The 22102-nt window shown below is 35.8% G+C and overlaps 1 protein-coding gene across 6 annotated transcripts in view; it reads left to right on the top strand.

The window, feature by feature from the left end:
• Positions 1-22102, top strand: part of dock3 (dedicator of cytokinesis 3) — a 204521-nt gene that overhangs the window by 53082 nt on the left and 129337 nt on the right. For all 6 annotated transcript variants that reach the window (XM_047810266.1, XM_047810265.1, XM_047810263.1 and 3 more), the window contains exons 3-5: positions 1001-1041; positions 17286-17341; positions 21949-22045. In XM_047810266.1, coding sequence (XP_047666222.1) covers positions 1001-1041; positions 17286-17341; positions 21949-22045 — 194 coding nt within the window. The remainder of the gene's footprint in view (positions 1-1000; positions 1042-17285; positions 17342-21948; positions 22046-22102) is intronic.

The raw sequence follows: 22102 nt of genomic DNA, 5'->3' as shown, positions 1-22102 counted from the left end.
TTCCATGGCCATGTTTCCATAGATCAGGAGAGAAAAGTTTTGTGCATGCAAATGACTATAATGACATTCATGTATTTTGTCTTTCCTCGTGCATAAGCCATCTAATCTTTTTTTAAATTTTTTTTATTTAACTTCCCTGCATTTATAAGAGAGAGATTGTCTCACTGCGAAAGGTTGAACATGATTTAATAAGAGCCTCTGAAGCTTCTTCTATAGTTACTGTTAATGGATTAAAAGAATGTAATATTAATTCTGATTAGGTAATATAAAATGGCTTTGAATTGGGAGCAAGAATGGGATTTAGTTTAAAATTATTGCAGATTTACCTTGCCTCTTAATTAGATCCCATGAGGTCCCATCCTGACTTCCCTGTAAGTGGACATAAGAACAAAGGAGCAAGAGGAAATAATCATTGACACTGAATCATTAGCTGCATTTGTATACAGCTTAATAATCCACTGATAATGATATGTTTTTATCTTATTCAGTTATATTTTAATGGAAATATACAGGTATATAATAATAATAATAATAATAATAATAATAATAATAATAATAATAATAATAATAATAATAATAATAATTGTTGTTGTTATTCATTTCTTTTGTTAGTATAATTATTTCTAATGTTTATTAATTTTATTGTAATGATTTCTTTTTTATATATTTTTTAAATCATTTAATCAATTATTTATTCTTGTTGCAGATGATAATAATGATTGTGATGATAATGATGATAAAATTGTATTAAACTTTATTACCATTAGCCTGATGTTTTTTGAAGTGTAACCTTATGCATCAGAGTATTTCAGTACAAACATGGAACCAGTATTTCAGTAATTCCCTCACAATAAATCCAGCTGGTTATGAGAATTTTTCTCTTGATGGTATTATAGTGCTTTTATCTCCCCTGTTCCTTTTTTTTTTTTTTTTTTAAAGCACATTTAATGACATCTGGTGACTCCTACAACTCTAAACACATCTGTTCTTTTTGTTGCAGGATGGTTTCGAGGATTCTCCACCAGGAAACCTAATGTCCAGGTAAAGACTGATAAGATCCTCCTTCTCTTCTAGTTCTTTGTGTAACTCGATTTTTCACAAGTTTTCACACGTTCAGAGCTTCACAAAAGAAAGTCTCTAAAAGTGATAGACTGCCATGACATAATTTTGTTCTTTTCATTATGTCGTCTGTAGAAATATATATTTACTTCATTATTTCTTTTTTCAGTGTATTTTCAATTCATTAATGCATTTGTGGTTGATTTGTTTAATTTTTTTTAAATTTCTTTCTCATGTTAAAATGTGTGAGTGGATGTAAGCAACTGCCAAATCAGATCCTTTGCAAGTAATCTTACTTTGCCCCTGAGTGATGTCAGTCTAAAAGGTGAGACGATGTTAACAAAACATATCAGAATTGTGCTAAGAATTACTGTGCTCTTAAATTGCCTGAGGGCTTGAGGTAAAAAATGAGCTTAAACTCAACAAACTAGCGTTTATGATTTTGTATGTTGTTGTAACGCTTCTTGGCAGAAATTTTAAATACTTAAAGGCATATTTAAAAAACTGCCACTCTCTAGTGCCACTGAGACTGATAAACTCACATATCTCATTTGCCTGACACATTTATTCACAGTCTGAATTGAAAGCTGTTAAACACTTTTTTCCTAATAACAGTCAGGTTTTTAACCGAAAGGCAGTAGGCAAGCTTGATTTCCGTACACAAGATTTTTGCAAGTTGGTTCATTTCATCTAAAACCATTTAACATAGACCATTAAACAATAATGAAATGCCAAAGTGTCTGAAAATAACCTCAAATGGGCAAAATGTACACTGGATTGTAGGGTTATGTTTCTGTGTAGTCACTAGAAGGTAGTGAGTTCAAAACCCTGGAGGAAGCAGAGCCATATGTGGGCTCTCAAGGAACTTTTCTTTTTTTTATTCATTTCCTTCAGTTTTAAGCCTGTTCCATAAATTCTTAGAAATGTTCATAGCACACACCTTGTATTTGTGTAAATCTACATCTAAAAACATTTTTTGTTTTATATTAGGGACTTTTATTAAAGAATTTATTAGAAAAGAAATGAATTGTTTGGAAGCCGAGGGAAGATTTTTATTATTAATATTATCGAATATCTATAATACTAAATAAATTCTGCTTCTGTCATTTACCTAGTTTGCTCATTGTGTGACCAAGCTGTCTTTGCTCTGATCTTTATTAATGAAGCTTTGTGTTCATCGCTATGTGCAAATGAGCAGACTCAATACATTCTGTAAATTTGTTTATTTTTTCATCTTCAGATATAAACCTTGTATACACACACTCATCCATTTCTAAACACCTAGAAACAATTTAGCATAGCCAAATCCAACTCCTGGTATGTTTTTTCCAATGAGGAAACTGGAAAAAATCAGAGAAAACTCATGTGAACACATGGAGAACCTTTAAGTTTAATTTGACTTTAGAAAAGTTGTATGAACCTTATAAGGGTTTTGTAGAGCTTTTATCTAGTAATCCATTAAATAAAAAGCATACGTACAGGACAGTGTTTAAATGTAATTACTGTAAATAAGAAACATTTGAAATCAGCTTCTTCCCAAAGGCAACTCTGTTTTTTTCCAGCACAAAAGCAATATTGTGCATATTTTTCTAATAGGAATAGGAATCAAATGAATGTCTACTGAGGTATTAAAGCACAATTGCTTCTACCAAACAAACAAACAAACAAAAAAAAACAGTAATAGAGAGAAATGTAAGTTAGACACTCATTTCATTTTCTACCGCTTATCCGAACTACCCCGGGTCACGGGGAGCCTGTGCCTATCTCAGGCGTCATCGGGCATCAAGGCAGGATACACCCTGGTTGGAGTTCCAACCCATCGCAGGGCACACACACACACTCTCAGTCACTCACGCAATCATACACTACGGACAATTTTCCAGAGCTGCCAATCAACCTACCATGCATGTCTTTGAACCGGGGGAGGAAACCGGAGTACCCAGAGGAAACCCCGAGACACGGGGAGAACATGCAAACTCCGCACACACAAGGTGGAGGCGGGAATCGAACCCCGACCCTGGAAGTGTGAGGCGAACATGCTAACCACTAAGCCACCGTGCCCCCCTAAGTTAGACACATTACAATTAATTTTCTCATTCACTCACTCATATTCAGTAACATAAACATTGGAGTGCAAGATGGGATACTAGTTCATGTAGAGCATCCTTTACACACCTTTACACTCAACCTCAACTCTGGGCAATCTGTCTTAGACCAGAGATGTCCAATCTTATCCGCAAGGGCCAATGTGTGTGCAGGGTTTCATTCCAATTACGCAGAAGCCACACTTGATTCTACCGGTTTAATCAGTTGATCTTGACTTTCAATAGACTCAAGTGTGGAATCTGCTTGGTTGGAATGAAAGCCTGCATCCACACTGGCCCTTTCTGGATAAGATCTGTCATCCCTGTCTTAGGAAATTCACCCAAGGAAACCCGAGCCCTTGGAGGAAGCCCACATTGACTTGGGGAGAACACACAGAGAGTTACCTGACACCACGAGCATGCCAGAATCCCTAAAGCCGACTCGGCGCCTTCTATTCAGTACACTGCCCTTGTTATATGTTTCTGTTAGCCTCCATTCATTAATTTACACTATTGCCATTCATTAATTTATACTATTTTGGGGTAAAGCATTTCCTCAGAATCTTAGTCACAATTTACGCCCTTTCTGAATTTTTTTACTTTTCTTCAGTATGCTAGACTGTTTAGCTGTAATCTTTTCTTACGTTAAAGAATCACACTTGGTAATACCCATGTTGTGCAGCATATTTCAGTTCAAATTTTTGCTTGTTGTATGCAGAGGGTAAGTGTTAACATTCAATGCATCCCTAAACGCCAAACACAGGACAAGAAGTCAAGCATTATGTACTTTGTCTTGCTTTCACTGACCTAATAAGACACAGGCAGAGCTTAAGCCAATGTGAGGTGAGGACACAGTACCCTTCACTAAGCTCTTCCGGCAAACAAGAGGGCTGGGGAGTGTGGAGAAGGGGTTTAACGTAACGCAAATCACATTCGTCATGGCTGGTTCCATCTGCCACATATTGGTATGACCAGGTATTAGCTGAGAGCAGAATGTTGGGATTATGTGTAGTCATTTCTCATGAAGGAATCCCTGCCTAAAATTGTGAGTCTGCATTGAAAGGTAAAATCTACTGAAAAATCTATCCTATTATTTAATTATAACTGTACATACAGAACAGTACAGACCAAAAGTTTGGACACACCTTCTCATTCAAAGAGTTTTCTTTATTTTCATGACTATGAAAATTGTAGATTCACACTGAAGGCATCAAAACTATGAATTAACACGTGGAATTATATACGTACATAACAAAAAAGTGTGAAACAACTGAAAATATGTCATATTCTAGGTTCTTCAAAGTAGCCACCTTTTGCTTTGATTACTGCTTTGCACACTCTTGGCATTCTCTTGATGAGCTTCAAGAGGTAGTCACCTGAAATGGTCTTCCAACAGTCTTGAAGGAGTTCCCAGAGATGCTTAGCACTTGTTGGCCCTTTTGCCTTCACCCTGTGGTCCAGCTCACCCCAAACCACCTTGATTGGGTTCAGGTCCGGTGACTGTGGAGGCCAGGTCATCTGGCGCAGCACCCCATCACTCTCCTTCATGGTCAAATAGCCCTTACCCAGCCTGGAGGTGTGTTTGGGGTCATTGTCCTGTTGAAAAGGTGGTGTGTCCAAACTTTTGGAAGGTGTGTCCAAAATTTTGCTCTGTACTGTATGTCATAAGGTTGCATCAATGTACAAAAATGTACAAAAACAAAAAATTGTGCTTTTTGGGTCATTTTGGAGTGTGGTCATAACAGTGCAAGGTACCACGAGAAAACTGTAGGTGTTGAGTGAATGAAATATGCATGTCTTAGTGCTCAGTGCTCGCTAAACTGAAGTGCTCTCATACATGACTGCTACGTTTAAGAATGCCTTGTTGGCAATTTGAACACATTTTTAATGGCCACATTGGGTGATACTGCTCTGTATACTTTGGATGGCTGCCATTCTGCTCTCTGTGAATGAGACAGTAAATGCCATAAAAAGGTTTATCATTTTGGTTCTATTGGCATGCTTAGAGCCTAAAGTTAAAAGTAAGAAAATGTCAATGTACCTCATCTTAATATGTTGTAGAGCTTTGATTATTATTTGTAAAATATATCTAGTCTAGGCTCAGTGGCTAGCATGTTTGCTTCACACCTCCAGGGTTGGGGGTTTGATTCCCGTCTCCGCCTTGTGTGTGTGGAGTTTGCATGTTCTCCCCGTGCCTCGGGGGTTTCCTCCTGGTACTCCGGTTTCCTCCCCCGGTCCAAAGACATGCATGGTAGGTTGATTGGCATCTCTGGAAAATGGTCCGTAGTGTGTGTGTGTGTGTGTGTGTGTGAGTGAATGAGAGTGTGTGTGTGCCCTGCGATGGGTTGGCACTCCGTCCAGGGTGTATCCTGCCATGATGCCCATTGACGCCTGAGATAGGCACAGGCTCCCCGTGACCCGAGAAGTTCAGATAAGCGGTAGAAAATGAATGAATGAATGAATATATCTAGTCATAATCACTGTCATAATATCATGTGGTATTGAATGCTGTATCAGTATCATATGAGTATAGTATCAATATTTAAAGGTAATGAGAGAATACCTAATTTTGTGAAACATTGAGACTCGGTCCAAGTATCATCACCAACCCTTGATATATGAAATATAGAGAAATAGAATAAAATATGTCGTGTCTAGCTGTGTAACCGAGGATTGACATTTTCCAACAGTTTCCCTTTTATGCAAGCAAAGTTCACCCCAGAGAGGATAGTGTTATGCCTCTTCTGACCTTTAAAAACAAATACTTATACAATATACAGAAGGCCTTTTTCTAAATCCCTTCTAGTAGCGTACAGCTTTGACTCATGAGACCTTGAGGCAAAACATCCCAAAAATGGTCTGGAAACAAATAATCACGTTCAGTCAAGATGATATGATGGCATTTTTCTTCCCATGGCAGCCAGAGGCTTTGCTGTTTACCTGCCACGAGGCTGGTTTGAAAAAAGAAATGTCATAATTGTGCAGGGAAAAGATAAATGACAAAGGCTCTTGGGAAGTATTAGAGAGTAAACGTAAAAAGCTACAGTACAGTATATTGATGTGCCTTTGAAGAGAACTGCTTGCTGCTTGTGGCAAATAGGATTCTTTTAGCATTGCACACCTCAGTTCATGTCTCTTAGTCAATTGACAATCATTTGTCAGACATGTGAATTCAAAGCAACCTCCAAAGATGACCTATAATTATCCTATATAGCAGAACAGTCAAGGGTTTACTGCAAGTCCATGTAGCCAGTTGCACAGGTTGAATGGAAATTTGATCATAAATCGGGCGGTAATGGTGGCCGTAAAACATATATTAACATCAGTTTATTTAAATCTAGCACAATGTACTATTTTGTTTGTGCCACAGACACTCAAATAATGTATCTTTAAAGGCAATCAAATGTAATGGCGGTATAGGGTTGTAGAAAGTTATGAGGGTTTGGGACAAAGGAAACTAAAATCAATTTTGAAACAACATAATGCAATTGTTCACTTCTGCTTTTTGCATATATCATTCTATAACATATAATTATATAACACACACCTCAATGTCAGCTGTAGGTTACTAGCACAGAGCTACCTCTGCAAAATACACACTTAAGTCTGTCATCTTCAGAAGACAAATGAAGCAATATAGATTTTCCCTAAAAAACTAGATTTCCCTGCCAGTTCTAATCCTTGGCTGGGTACAGGTGTGCCACCCTGCATGCCACCTTACACATTCCCCAGGTAAAAGCTTGGAGGCATGATGTGAAATCCTGAATTCGTCTGTTTGGGCCGCTCCATGTGGCAGCACTTCAAAGCACCATGCTGGAGGTGGCCGCCAACACCACTGGTGTCAGCCAACGCTAATCTACTGTAGAGGTGACACAAGGCTGGCATGTGGCTTGAGATTTGCATGCCAAGTGTACATTGAACAAACTGTAGTATCAGACATTCAGTGTCATTACCTGTGTGGACAAGAAAGTCCAAAAAGTAAGAGCAAAAAGTCATCAGTCAGTCAGCGAGAGTCTAAAGCACACAATTTCTAGATCAGCATTGACTTTAAAAACGTGTTTTCATCATCTATTGTGTATCATCATGTGAAAACTTTTCAAATGGTCAAATTTCAACCATTTTCCCGTTTAGTTCTTATATCCACTACATTTCGGAATAACCAGAAATAAACATTCTAAAGCCTATTTACCTCTAAAAGTGAAAAGACAGAAAATTACACTTAAATATTTCATTCCAATCCCACTGAATGACACCCAGCCTCTACCTCTACATCTACTGTATAAAACTGTCTACTTCTGGGGAAAAAAACTACTGTCAATTTATATAGTTGCAAAATAAATTGATATATTGGGAAAGTTCTCACATTATCATCCATGTCTCAACATCTGAGAGAAAAGTCACTCACAGCATTTAAACACAAGTTTTATCATCTCTTCACTTCACTAATCTCTGTTCACTATACAGTAAGTGGGAAAATGATCATTGATTAATTCTCTCAGTTCTGTTCTGTTGACTTAAAACTTTGTTCGCTGTCATCTGTCCAGACTGTGTCATCTGTGTAAATGCTCTTTTCTGTTTTGATGATGATGATGATGATGATGATGATGATGATGATGATGATGTGATGACATTTTAACAACCAATTTCTCAATACAAACTTTACTGATGTCTGATTTCAGCAGACACTTGATTTCATTTTAAGATCACATGTACCTCAAGATTTTTAAGTAAATAGCCAAGGAAAGTTTATTTACAGAAATATTTTCATGTTATTTTGGCAACATGCACTGTATATAAGTTGTCTAAGTAGAAATATCAAACTGTATAACTGTCAGAAAATTTCTAATTTGGGGCAAAACCTGTAGAGTTAACTCATTTGCACAAAAGGTAACATTTTTCTCATGCCTCATCTCTTCTACCGAAGCACATGCTCAAAAAACAAAGCGATGGATTGTAGGTGATGTACTGTACTGTAGGTGATGTACTGTACTGTAGGTGATGGACTGACTGATTAGATTAACTGCATGGATGTGTAGGTGCTTCTAATAACATGGATGGTGAGTACTTATATATACTCAGTTCTGCTACATTTATATGATTATATGATCGAGGACGTTGTGGAATGAAAAGTTACCAGCGTTGAACCAATTTTACTTTTACTTTTGCTACAGAATGAAGTGTATTTCAAAAATGAAGTTATACAAAAAGCAAGTCAACATCATGCACTGTGATGCACCTCTTAGCACAGTATGAAATCAACAAGTCACACATTCCTCTCTGCATCAAGGACCCGCTGAAGAGAGTTTATCAAAATAAGTTTAATAATAAGTCAAGCTCATACTGTAGCACTTCTGGTTACCAAAGTTAACTTTCTTGTTTTCTCTAATTTCTATTGTCCTATTTTCAGACAAAATGACAAGAAAAGACTTCTCAGGCTGGCAGAAAAATAAGCAGCTCTCAGATTAGCATAGATACTATACAATAAGGTAAACAATAGGCCTGGGTTTGATTGACAAGTGAGCAATGAGTCTTGTCAGAAGTCTGAACAATGCCTGTTAAGCAAAGGGAGTTTTAGGCTGGTGGTGAAATGGTTGGTGAAATGACAAAATCACACGACATGACGAGAAGTAACATTTACCCCAAAGCATAATCTTTTTTTTTTTCATTTTGCAGTTCTGCCTTTTAGTCCTGCATTATGCTCTGTTCCAAAGATGTTAAACTAAAATTTGGGATGGATCAGTTCCTTAAAAATTCTTATAAAGTGTCTGAATAAAGTGTCTGAATGGGGGTTTTAAGGAAAAACAAAAAAGAAAAAAAAACAGTAATAAAATAAAATACTGAAGCATTCTTCATGAACTCTTTGCTTATGGTTGTACAGTAAGGGCTAAAATAAATATTAGAATTTTCTGTTTAGCATTTTGAATTAATATAAAACATTATTTTTTTGGACATTTTATTAAAGTATTGATCAAAATATTAAAGTATTTGTCAAATTGTGAAGGCCTATATTAGTCATATTCTGAAGTAGAATGTAATTGAGGGGTCAATGACTAGATGACTGTACTTTATCATTTATTTGCCAAAAAACTAGGTTAATTTTAACATTAGACATTAAAAACATTGAGGTCCTCCTTTCCAGCACGAAATAAATGAGCTCAGCTTTTTCCAGTTTAAACTGAAGACCAAACTGATTATTCACTTATTCTCTTCTACGTTTTTACCTTAACAGGTATCACTTTTTCTCTTTTTTCAACGATTAATGTCAATTTTTTTCTTTTTCTTTCTTTCTTTCTTTCTTTCTTTCTTTCTTTCTTTCTTTCTTTCTTTCTTTCTTTCTTTCTTTCTTTTTCTTTTTTTTTGCTGAAGGTTTCTATTCTGGTTTCTTCAGCCAGAATCCATCAGTCTCTAAAGCCTCCAGAGATGAATTCCAGCCTATTAGAGCAGATCATTACTCTTTACGGTAGCAGAAACGCAACCCACCACCACACATGGTGAGGGATCAAGTGGGGGGTTAGAGAGGTAGCGAGAAACCTGACAGGCTGTTAATCACACATAGCTCAACTATTTATGAACATCAGCATGAGTTAAAGATTTAAAAATCATCTTATATTAGAAAAGCCAAAAAAGAAATCAGCACTGCAACGTCCAGCTTATGTTCACTATGAAAGAATAGAGCTATTCTGTACTTAATCTACCATTTTACAGTGATGCTTGGGCTGTGATCTGTCCAGGAAACTAACATACACTGTATATTGTCATTTTATGAATGTTACTGTATGTTCTCATTTTGAAGTGCTTTTATAGCAGCACAGGTAGTTGAAAAACACATTTAAAGCAAATTGTCTGTTAAATAATTGCCTTGATTATAATAAAAGCACTGAAGGCATTTTCCTGATTAGACTCGGAATCTTTTTGGTTTTGTAATTGAGTCAAAATGCATTCATGGTGGTTTTTGATTGCTATTGAGTGCTTAACTGCTCACTGAGGGAGGATTCTTCTGTTCTATATTGCTCAATTAATTACTTGTTGGGGTTTAACAAAAAAGAAAAGTGTTATTTGTAATTGGTAAATGTACACCAAGACTGGTTTCGCTAAGGCCCTGTGTGGTTACTATGGATGTCAGCGTTGCAGGCATAAAAACAGACCCAAATGCAGGATAGGTAAAATAAACAGGTTTATTGAATAAAAAACAAAAACAGGACCACAGACTAGACACAAGACGACAACAGGCGTGACAAATAACGTCAAGGATTCCGTGCTGCTATAGGCACGGCTAAATACACATAGAAATTAGACATAAGGAACAGGTGTGTAGAGGCGGGGAGGAAGAGACAAGGGTGGGGCAGACACGTGAACACAGAACATAAACAAACGCACATGGTCAAAGTCCGGGCTGGATCCTGACAATGGATAAATAGAACATATTTTAACAAGATATGGATAAGCTTCCATATCCTTATTATGCCTTTGTATGAATATACACCGTAAAAAGTGATTAATTTAATAATTTTTCAAGTAAATGAACATCATGCATACATTTCTGAATTACAGTGACAAATTACTGAAACAAAAGAAAATGACTATTAATTTTAACTATAAATTAACTATTAATTTCAAAGTACATAAAAAATGTGAAGTTATTTAAATTAAAACATACATATGTTTATACTAAGTATAAACTTGTTGTATGTTTACTTATAACTCATTTGTAACATTTAATTGTATTGTATTTTTTTATTTGAAGTTACATAATTTTTTTTTACTTCTACTAATATTAATACAATTCTCAAAATACAAAATCGTTTAAAACAGTTTATTACTCTAATTCCATTTAAATTCACAAAAAAAAACAGAAACAAAACTAACATTTAAAAACAATAATTACTTGTAATTTCAATAACCCAGAACCAGCCAATAATTACTTTCAATGCAACAATCAATGCATTCAGGGCTACAACATCCCTCTTTTTCCCAATTAAATTGTTTGCACGCTGTATCTGAATATAGATACTTGGAACATTACTGTATGCCACACCAGCGACAAAATAAAGTATTTATTCTTCATCACAGTGGATCTGGAATGTATCCCTGGTTAACACAATGTACTGTATGGGACTATACCCAGGAAGGGAATGTGTGCCAATTACAGAGCATCACAAATGGGGCCATTTAGAGTAAGCAACACACCTAGCATTTTTGAGAGATGGGACAAAACTGCAGAACACATTACTATTCCAATAAACCTGGAACTTAAAATGGTACTTGCTGTGCACCTGATAACCACCACTTAATTTTAACTAATTTAGAATTTCTTCACTTTCTTTATAAACATTATAACATAACATAAAAGAAATTGCATGTAGGATGTTGCCTGTGTAAGAGTAATTGAATTTGCTGAATTATTGTTCCTCCTCAAAGAAAAAAGTGAAAACAATTGTACGCTGGGACATCAACAAGGCCTTTACAGACTGTTTATGTACTATCGAATTATTAAGCAAACACCAGTTATTCTGCTTCCTACATAATGAAAGAGAGAATAAAAGGCTGTCAGTTACGGATTTGACATGCAGAGGCTGTTTCTTTGCATTTCTTTTGCTTGAAGCGGGAAGTGCTATTCTTATTCGGTTCAGAGTTGACCTTTTCTGCTAAGTGAGCGTTCAGGCGGAGGCAGGGGAGCTGCACTATCTCTACTTCGCCTCCCTCGATTCCTTGTTCCTAAACAGTTTGAGTACACTCTAGCTGGGAGCAAGACCATTAGTAACAGCTCAATGTGTTCACCCCATTGGCTTCACCATTGCATACCTGTATTTGTGGGATGTAGTAACATTTATGACTGAAAATGCCATTGGTGACCAGGATCAGACAGATTTTTTTTTTTTGGATTGTGTATAAAAAGGAGAACGGATTTGTTTCACAGGCTTTTAAGAAGTCTTCTTATTGTTTGAGGTTTCATTTTTTTATGTCTGTTTGAGACATACACTTAGAATGAACGATGTTGCGGAAAATAATGAAAACACGAAACCTTACTGGGAAGATAAATGAGAGTACTTCAATAAAATACTGGAAGTTTTATTGTAGACATTTAGTCCTCTCCATTAATCATTTGATCCTGATCGGGATTGTGATGGATCTGAAGCCTCTCCTTGGAACACCCCTGTGTGGTATACCAGTTCTAAGGGCAATTAAGCATACGTCTACCTACTCAAGTCTAAAATCATTGCAAACAGTAACAAATAGTAACCCATCCTCAGGATTGAATTGGACCCTAAAGCTTTGAGGCAGCAATATTACTTGTGCAAAAATATCTTTTTGTATTTCAGGATTTAAGGAATTTAACAAATTTTCCCTGTAGGACTTAGCCATATTGTTTAGCTGACATCGTTTTCTACATGTGTGCTACTAAGAAATTGCAAGTAAGCAGCTTAAGGTGCCAGATTCCTGATATGATTAGACTTGCAAGTATAAGGGTACAGAAAATAACCAAGAAACAGTTTGGCTGGAAAAGCCTAACAGTGACAGGAGAGAAGCCAGAAAGCACCCACAAATTACATATGAGGTGAGCTCCAGTTCAGCTACCACCTGCTGAAAGTAAACACTGGTCAATTCCTTCGATGAGTGGCACATGTTGGATTGCTGGGACCAGTTCTCCTATGCAGCCCTTAATGATTCCTACAACATGGTAGGATATGGGGCACTTGACACCGCAGACCTGTGACAGTCAGTCTTATCTCAACTCTCCCTTATCGCCTACTTGGCACATTCACTTATTTATTTAGAGGAAACCGATTTAACACTGTAAGCAACCTAGACCACATGCTGCTACTGCTTACAGCTGAGTGAAAATACACATAAAAAAAACCCACAAAACATTGAAATAATCATCCTATGACTTAGTTTGACTTTCTTCGAAATTATGTTTATTTTCCCCTTGACGTGATTTATAATAGCATTATTTTATCTTATCCCACATTGGATAATTTGGTTAGCAGAATTTGTGCACAGACAATAAGCTTCAGTAGGATCCACTTACCATGCTTTGTGTTTTTATGGACTTTTACCTAAAAATGTAAAAGATATTGAGTTATACTTCTTTAAATATTATTCACTATGTGTAAGAATATCTTTAGTGTGCATAGCATTAAACTTATTAACTCTTTAGCCAATCAATTCCTAATTAGCAATGCAGTCGGTTCAGTGTCTACACATTCGCTATAAATATCTTATCATTATAATACATGTAGCTTTAATAGAATAAATCTATTCACGGTGTAACCATTTTGTTTAGGCACCTTATGACTGACTTTCTATGCAAAAATACTAAACTGAGCAGGGTATTAAAGGGTGAGTAAATTAGGATGCCCAAAATGAAACCATTGGAAGTGCCATCTATGATTCAGGAGTTTGCATTAATAATAAGCCTGGGGCTCTGCGGTCGTCTGGTTTGAGTGAGAGCTGTGGAGGCATAATACAGATGTGCAAGCTTGCAGGATGTTAATGACCCATATATTCATCAACTCCTATTCCTTCCTTTTTCATTTGCTAACCTCAATTGATTATGTGAGGTGTAGAGGCTGAAGGGAAAACATCCTTATAAAACTGCCCAGAATTCAATGCACACTGGGACTGTGAGCATAAGGTTGGGATAATTAGGATGTGTTTACATCTTGGACTTGCTTTGATGAATCTAAATCTGTTTGACCAACTGGTTTCAAAATTTACATTTTGTTTATTAGAGGTACAAGCACCAATAACAAATTGCTGATGGGTTACAAGCAGGCTTTTGTTCAAAATATGGTCGTGAGGTATCTGTTATTGGAACTGATCCATAGAGACATAGTTTGCAATGGTTGGTGTGGAAGAACCAAAATCTAGTAGAACGACTTCAGAAAAGAATGGAGGTCATTATAACAGAAAAAAGCGGTTTGGTTTCTCCTTCTTCTCCTCCTCCTCCTCCTCCTCCTCCTCCTTCTTCTTCTTCTTCTTCTTCTTCCCTTTATTTTTCCTTTCTTCAGGTGTCAAATATAGTAAGAAATACATTTGGAAGACAAATTCAATTAAAGGTTTTACTCTAGTTCAGCTGTTTGCACTGTCAAAATAGAGTTTATGTGTACTTAAATTGATTTGCTCAACACTGCTGCGAGAGTAAATTGCTAGACTCCTGTGAGACCTGTACAGCTACAACATCAACTGACTCAGCACTGCATTCGTATATCTAACTGCTCTGAACATGAAATCCCAGTGACCCAAACATGGAAGACAAAGCATTATGTCAGAATAATCAAACTAACCAAAGGACACCATAGATGCTCACGCCACATTGAATTATGTGTCCTAATGTTTGCACTGATATACCTAATTTGCTTAAATCTGTGACATAGTTTTACATTTTGCCTGCATACAGTAAGCTCAAAGCACACACACTGTCAAGCAAGCAAATTTTGTTATTATCTTTCATTATTTCACTCTGAAATAATAATTTTTCATAATTTACTTATTCTGCACTGTAATTCATCTTATATGGGATGTAGGACAGGTCAGGTGATGGCAGTAGGCACATATGGCTTGTTATATATTAGTATTTTACTGTATAAACTTCTTTTTAGCATGAGTTATTCAAGATTAAATGTACAGTATGTGTCTTTTTTTAATGTTTTTGTTATAGTAAGTTATTTCTTTAAACTTTTCACTCACGATTCTGGTTTAAACTTGTTTCTAAAAGTAATTTATTAATTAATAATAGGTATTACAATAAGATTCTGGTCAAAGATGGTGATCTACATTTATATAGTGTGCCATTTACGAAGCGTGCTACTATCTAGGCCAGTGGTCGGCAATCTTAAACACTCGAAGAGCCATTTTTACCCGTTTCCCACAGAAAAAAAAAACACAGGGAGCCACAAAACCCTTTTGACATCTAAAATGAAGATAACACTGCATATATCGTTTTTTACCTTTTATGGAAAGTATAGAAAAAACTGCAGTGTGTTCATTCATGAAATCAATGAACTGCTATCGAGTAAACAAAATTTTATTTCTGCAGGCAAACAAAAATATTTTGAACAGTTTGAACTAACCTTAACAAAAAATACGCTGTGTTGAAGGTTACTTTCAAATAAAATTTTCAATGTCTAATTGAGTCCTCTTCGTATTCATGACATCAAAATTTTAACTTGCCGGCTGCAGCAAACCAAAAATGTCGTCTGCTTCTGTGTCTCGGATTTCGCAAGTCCGCAGTTATGACACATATTTTGAGCGACAAACAAATTAAACACGGTTTATTTTAATGTTACAAAAGCATCATAATCTTAGAATTTAGAATTATTTTTTTTTTTAAACTAAATTTAAATGAAATATTTATTTTCCAAATCTAAAGGGAGCTGCAGCAGAGGGATGAAAGAGCCACTTGCTGCTCCGGAGCCACAGGTTGCCGAACCCTAATCTAGGCCCTGAATACGGTCACATTACTCTTCATTAGCACCATGATGAACAAAACTATCCTCATATAACAGTATTAAACTTACATCAGATTTATGAAATGCATATATGGATGTAAGTTATGAAGGAAAAAATATAGCTACTGTATATACAGGTAGTTGACAAGTAGACCTGGTATCATGTAAGTACTGAGCTTTATTTAGTCTAATCCAAAAATCTCAGTTTGTACGGGCAGCAAAGCAGACAAAACAATCGCAGTGTAGATCATAATTGTAATGTAAACAGACAGAAAACTCCAGCAGGGGAAACTAAACAAACATGAGACATTTATTCTCTAGCACAGATAACAACAGCAGGACACACAGATGACAGAAATAGTAGAGATTAAAGTAATACTCATGAACCATACGAGAACAAAAGCTGAGAAAAAACAAAAACAGGAAGCCCAGACAGAAAGGTTTAGTGGAAATCTTTAGACTAAAACACATTGTTTACAGTATGCTGTCTGAGATATTTATCTTTTTTGATTATTAGTGGTTATTAGTGATGCGCGGGTCAGGTTTTTTCCAACCCGCTGGTCCTGTTTTTATGAAATTATTGACCCGCCCCAGCCCGTCCCGGAGTAAAGTGACAATTACTTTACCCGCCCCAACCCAACCCGTGGGACCCACAGGTTATGAGACGACCCGCGCATCACACTGATATTACAGGGGGATATTTTTTGTTTAATAGAAGATAATAAAGGAGCAGAAGCTTGTTTTTTTGTTGTTGTTTTTTTTTAATTAGAAATCTAACATTCAATGAGTAGATAGCAAAAATACAGCCGAGACTCTTTTTTTTCTTCTTCTTTTGTCTGAGTGTTCGAATTTTTTTGTTAACAATGTTGGCACCCCTGCAATTTTAGATATCATAAGCAAAGCTGTTTTCCTCTTTCTTCTTACATAGATCTCTTTCTTAACCAATGTAATCAGATTAAACAAGCACGTTAAAAAAAACCTTCAATTTCAGATTCCAGCATAACTAAGGTCAGGTAATTGATGCTGAACTGGGTTTTTAACCTCAAGCAGTCTCATTATCTCAGCTAGACTAGTTCAGACTAGATCCAGCTCTTCTTAAAGGATGTTATTATAGTTTTACAGAATAGTTTGGAGTAATTGTAGATGATTGTAGTTCTCATTTATTTATTTATTTTTTAGTTCACTTTCATGTTTTTCCATATCCTTCACTTACCTTTAATTGCATTACCAATAAATAAATAAATAAATGCAATATCCTTTTACCTTTATTTAAAGAATACTTGGTCTTTGAGTAAGTACTATAGACTTGCGTATTATCTGTCTTTACTGGATTCCTACTTTTACCTCGTCAGTGCAATGTCCATTTGCTGATACTAGATCAGTACTGAACAATAGTCAATAGGACTGAACTAGGTATTATATAGTCAAGTCATGAAAGCTTTGTTACCTGCTTTTTACTGTAATCTGTTTCTTTCTCTATAAAATACAGTGAATTTCAGCCATTTTCATTTCTGTTTGGATTTTTTTGAGCTCTCAGAGTGACAACAGTTAAATCATAAGTTCCAGTTTTGTCAGTTTGATCAATTGTAGGAACTGTGAACCAATTGCAGCTCTATTTTATTCCTTCCATAATTGTCATTTTGGGTATTAGTGCTATGGATTAACCTCAGTTTGTCTTTATTTTTCACAGGGCATCTTCCCAGCTAGCTATGTGTATCTGCGGAAGGCTGTTGTTACCAACCGAGGGTAAGTACCTTTTGCTGAAGTTGTTTAGTGAATGAGCGAATAACCACAATAGCATGACAGAGATACCTTTAGCTTAAGTTTAAACATTCATCACACCTGCTTGTGGGGAGCACTTGCACGAATATAAAATGAATAGCTTATCAGACAAGTATACATATACAGTTATATTACCTTAGAAAATTTATAAAGTAATGCACACAGTTAGGAAACAGTCCAAATTTTCAGCCCATAGCAGACATGGAAAAATAATAGATAATGATTAACAATAGAGAACAGACATTGTGCAAGAAATGAGCTATAGCTATAATATAATCTCTAACTCAAATCTCAATTGCACTGCCAAACCAGCTCCACACACACTGCTGTTCTAGAAATGTTCCACCACATAAATATCTGCTCAGTAAGATTTTGAATTAGAGGAAAAACTAATCATGCTTTATTCTGATAAGACAATTTGATAGCACAGCAATTTCTTTAAACAGATAATGTCATCAAAACCATCACGTTAGGAAAGACAATATATCGTAAATAAATAATATTCCACCTGTATGTGCACTAAGGTTTCATAATGTTCATCTATTACCCAAAAATCTGGCAATATGTAAAACGCACTCTATTTTTCCACCCTAGTAATATAAATTTCCACGTAATATCTTCCTTACCTGCTTTCTGTTTCTTTCCCTATAAAATGCACAACCGTGCTTAGAAATTCACTGCCTTTCAATCATTTCCATCCTTGGAATAGCTGCAGAGGGATTCGCTCAAAAATATTTTGATAAATCACTTCAATATTTTTGTGTTACTGCAGCTATGAAATACTTATTAAATTAGCAAATATCTAAGCTTTTTAGGCACCAAACCTCGAAATACTTGTGTCTTTTTTCTGGCTGCTTGGATTTTTTTTTTTATCTGAGCATGAAAACACTTAAAACAAGTTCCAGTTTTGTCAATACGATCAGATGTTGAAACATTGGTGAATATTCATGATGGAAATGTGAATGAAGTCTTTCAAAGTAGTTACAAAATAAATTGAGGCAATTTATAGGGAATGCCTCTCATGGTAAAAACCAGATTTATTAACAAAATAATAAGGGTAACAAGGACAGGAAACACTGGGAAAACTGGGCATAAGTGGACTAAAAATGAAACTACATAATTAAATACACTGACTGAAGGCACCAAACAGATGCCATGGATGAAGACAAACTTGTCATGAAGATGTTGGACCTTCATCGAACTGAGGCCAACCCTGTGAGGATAATGAGGCATCTAAAGATGTGCCAGAATAAATAAAATGTGCCAGAATAAATATTGTCTGTATTGTATTGTCTTATAATTTTTCATCTGAACTTTCTTTTTTCCTGCACTGTCTTGTCTGTCTTGTTTGTCTTGTCCTGTACTGTTTGCACCAGGTTGCACAGTTGCACTTCATGTGGCTAAGACCTTAGCCCTGTCATTGTTTTATGTAGCACTATGGTCCTAAAGAAACGTTTTCTCAAATCACTGTGTATTGCAACAGCTATATAGTTGAAATGACAACAATAACTTCTTGACTTGACTTGACTTGACTTGACTTGAGGTTCGGATTGAGTAATAGATGTACAGTAAGGTTATAAAAAAATATGAATGTGGTTAAATATAGAGTCTGATTGTTGTATTTTGTGTTTAGTCTAAGGTGTGTTGAGTATGAATTAAGTCTGAGACTGAGGTAAAAAATGAGTTGTCTGTTGTATGCAGTGTGTAAGTCTGCCTTATTATAGGTAGCCTATTTATTTAAAGGCATGTTTTTACTCTGTTTCTAAGTTGGTGATTGTGTATTATTATGTATTTACTATAAGAAAGCCACATATTGGTTGCTAAGATTTTTTTTTATTTACTTCAAAATGATGTTAGGGTTCGGGCTAGATATGTTTTCAAGGATATTGGTTTGACATTTTAAAGCAATTCTCAGCTATAAATTTGACATAATATTTATAAATCTGGTTTGTTAAAAACCTGATGTCAAATTTTGAATAAACTCTTTGCACATAGGTATGTTGTAATAATTAGTTCCAGTATATATTGCGAGATTTTGGGGAAACTGTAAATTAATCTGCTGTAGAGTAACTGCAGGATCATCAAAGTATATTTAACTTGTTCATTCATCTTCAGTGAGCACTTTATCCTAATCAGGGTTGCAGTGGATCTAAAGTTACAAATGTGAGGCACGGATGCACCCTGAATGAGATGCATTTACACATAGGGGTAATTTAGCATGGCCAACCCACCTACTGTCATATTTTTGGGAGGTGGGTGAAAATCCACACAGACTCAGGGAGATCATCATGTAAAACTCAAAACAGACAGTAATGCAAGCTCAGAAGCACACTGGGACTGTGGAGGTGTGAGGTAGAAATGCTATTCACTGCACCACTTTTTTCCAGTTAAATTACAAGCTAGCTCATAGAACTGTAGAATAGCTAAAGAATTAGTAAAGTTTTTAATACTGTCCTAAATTTATAACGTAATGAAAAATTTGTGTGTGTGTGTGTGTGTGTGTGTGTGTGTGTGTGTGTGTGAGAGAGAGAGAGAGAGAGAGAGAGAGAATATTAGAGTAGTACATCAAAAACCAACTGAAAATGATGAGTGTTGTTAGTTCACTGTCAGAAAAACAAAAAGAAGTGAAAATGTAAGTGAAGAGTTATGAAAATGGTGAAATGAAGTCACATCTCCACCGGCTCTTTGGTTCACAAGGTCCATCTTAGTCCATGTTTTTTTTTTTTTTGTAAAACATCTCAAGCAGCATAATGTTTTAAAAAACATTGCACTTGCTATACTCAAATATGTCAATATATTGATGATGGTCCTACAAGGTAGTTGTAGCCCTAGGTTAAATCTGATTAATGATCACTGGTGTAACCATATTGATTTAATGATGTAGGAAAAAACTTAACATCAAGTTTTAGTGCATTACAAATATTTCATGTAATGCATTTGGTATGTACAATTCTCTTTGAACTGTTTGCCAAAATGAAGTTTATGTAAGTGTACCAATTTTTATCTGCATACCTGAATACATTATATAGTACCAATATAATTTTTTTTACTTTTACTGATTTATTTAATACATTTTATTTTACTCACATGAACTAGATCAATGCTTGCTAATAATTTTACATTTCTGAAAAGTCACACACGCTCATAAAAAAAGATGTTCAGATAAAACAGGCTCGACAAGACCAATGCATTTGCTTAGTACAATTCAAAAAAAGGATAATGGAAGGACATGACAAGGCTGATGGAGTGAAAATGGGAGGGAGAGATAAATGGCAAGACAGAACAAAAGAGACAGCGGGAGAAAAAAGAAGATGGAATTAAAATGAGTTTGGGAAGGACATTTTGCCACATTCCCTACGGTTAATGACTGCTTAGACAAATCATGGCACATAGAACTTAGAAGAACAAACAAGAGAGAACACTCTGATGTTTCTAGAGCTCTATCTGAGATCCCCATACCCAAACTAACTTATATAGACCACTTTAAATAGAGAAACAATAAGGCTGGCCATACACCAGGCTGAATTTGAAAATAATTCCTTTTAGTTTAGATTGTTTTCTGTGAAATGTATTTTAACATCAGCTATAACAAGCAGGCTAGATCTAGCAAAACATCACACTGAGGTACCAAATCAATTAAATTTATTTTATTTGTATAGAGCTTATAACAGTGGACAGTGTCGAAAGGCATCTGTACAGGAATTAATAACAGCTTTAAAATGCTTTAAAATATGCAAGTTAACATCATAAGATGTTATTTGACACCCAAAAATGTGGTAAATATAACATTTCATGACTCTATTAAGGATCTATGGACTTGATGTTAACCTTCTGAGAGAATGCTCTCCAAGTTAGCATTAAAAAAATTGCCTCTAAATCAATGCATTTTTATGTCATTCACCAGTGAATGTGATCTACTTATTGAGTGATCTAGTGTATGTGATCCTGACCCCTTCTACTCTCCAGACCTGTCTGATCCACCATGATGCCATACTTCGTGTTGGAGTTTCCATTAATTAGAGACCACTTACTGATGCTAAAGATGGACAGGCTAAAGATACATGAGATTTCTGTGAAACTATGAAGAAGGCTTTGGACTGCAGATGTCTCAGAAAATGGATGGATGGATGGATGGATGGATGGATGGATGTCTCAAACAGTTTTGCATTGTACTGAAATATACTTCCTGTTAAAACTAGAATGAATTTTCTTGTTCCAGATCATACGCTTATAGTGCACAGTTATAGAAGCAAAATTGTTGATAATCACACGATCAAGTGTCACCCAGATTATGATTGGTTCTCTCTTAAGTCTGATTCCTTATATCGTCTCAGGGAGTTTTTAATTTCCACCATCGCCTTTGGCTTGCTCGTTAGGGATGCATTTATTCATTTAAAATGTATAGCCTGAATTTATGTATTTTTTTGAGGCTTCTTGGTTGCAATATCCACTCTTAAAAGCTCTATACACATAAAACGGAATTGAATTAATTTGAGTGTGGTTGGAAAAGCAACGATTAAAAAAGCACCTAATCAGCGCCTACATCGCCGTCTTTGTGTTTGTGTGTGCAGGCAGTATGAAACAGTGGTGCCTCTCGAAGATCCCATCGTGACCGAAGTCACCTCTACCCTACAGGAATGGGCTGTACTCTGGAAGCAGCTCTATGTGGTGAGTCTCGACTCGGCATATTCCTATTAAGATGGATTGCAGTGGGTGTGTTCATGG

Source organism: Tachysurus fulvidraco, chromosome 2, assembly GCF_022655615.1.
Source record: "Tachysurus fulvidraco isolate hzauxx_2018 chromosome 2, HZAU_PFXX_2.0, whole genome shotgun sequence".
NCBI classification, from domain to species: Eukaryota; Metazoa; Chordata; class Actinopteri; order Siluriformes; family Bagridae; genus Tachysurus; species Tachysurus fulvidraco.
This window is presented reverse-complemented; position numbering and strand designations above follow the sequence as displayed.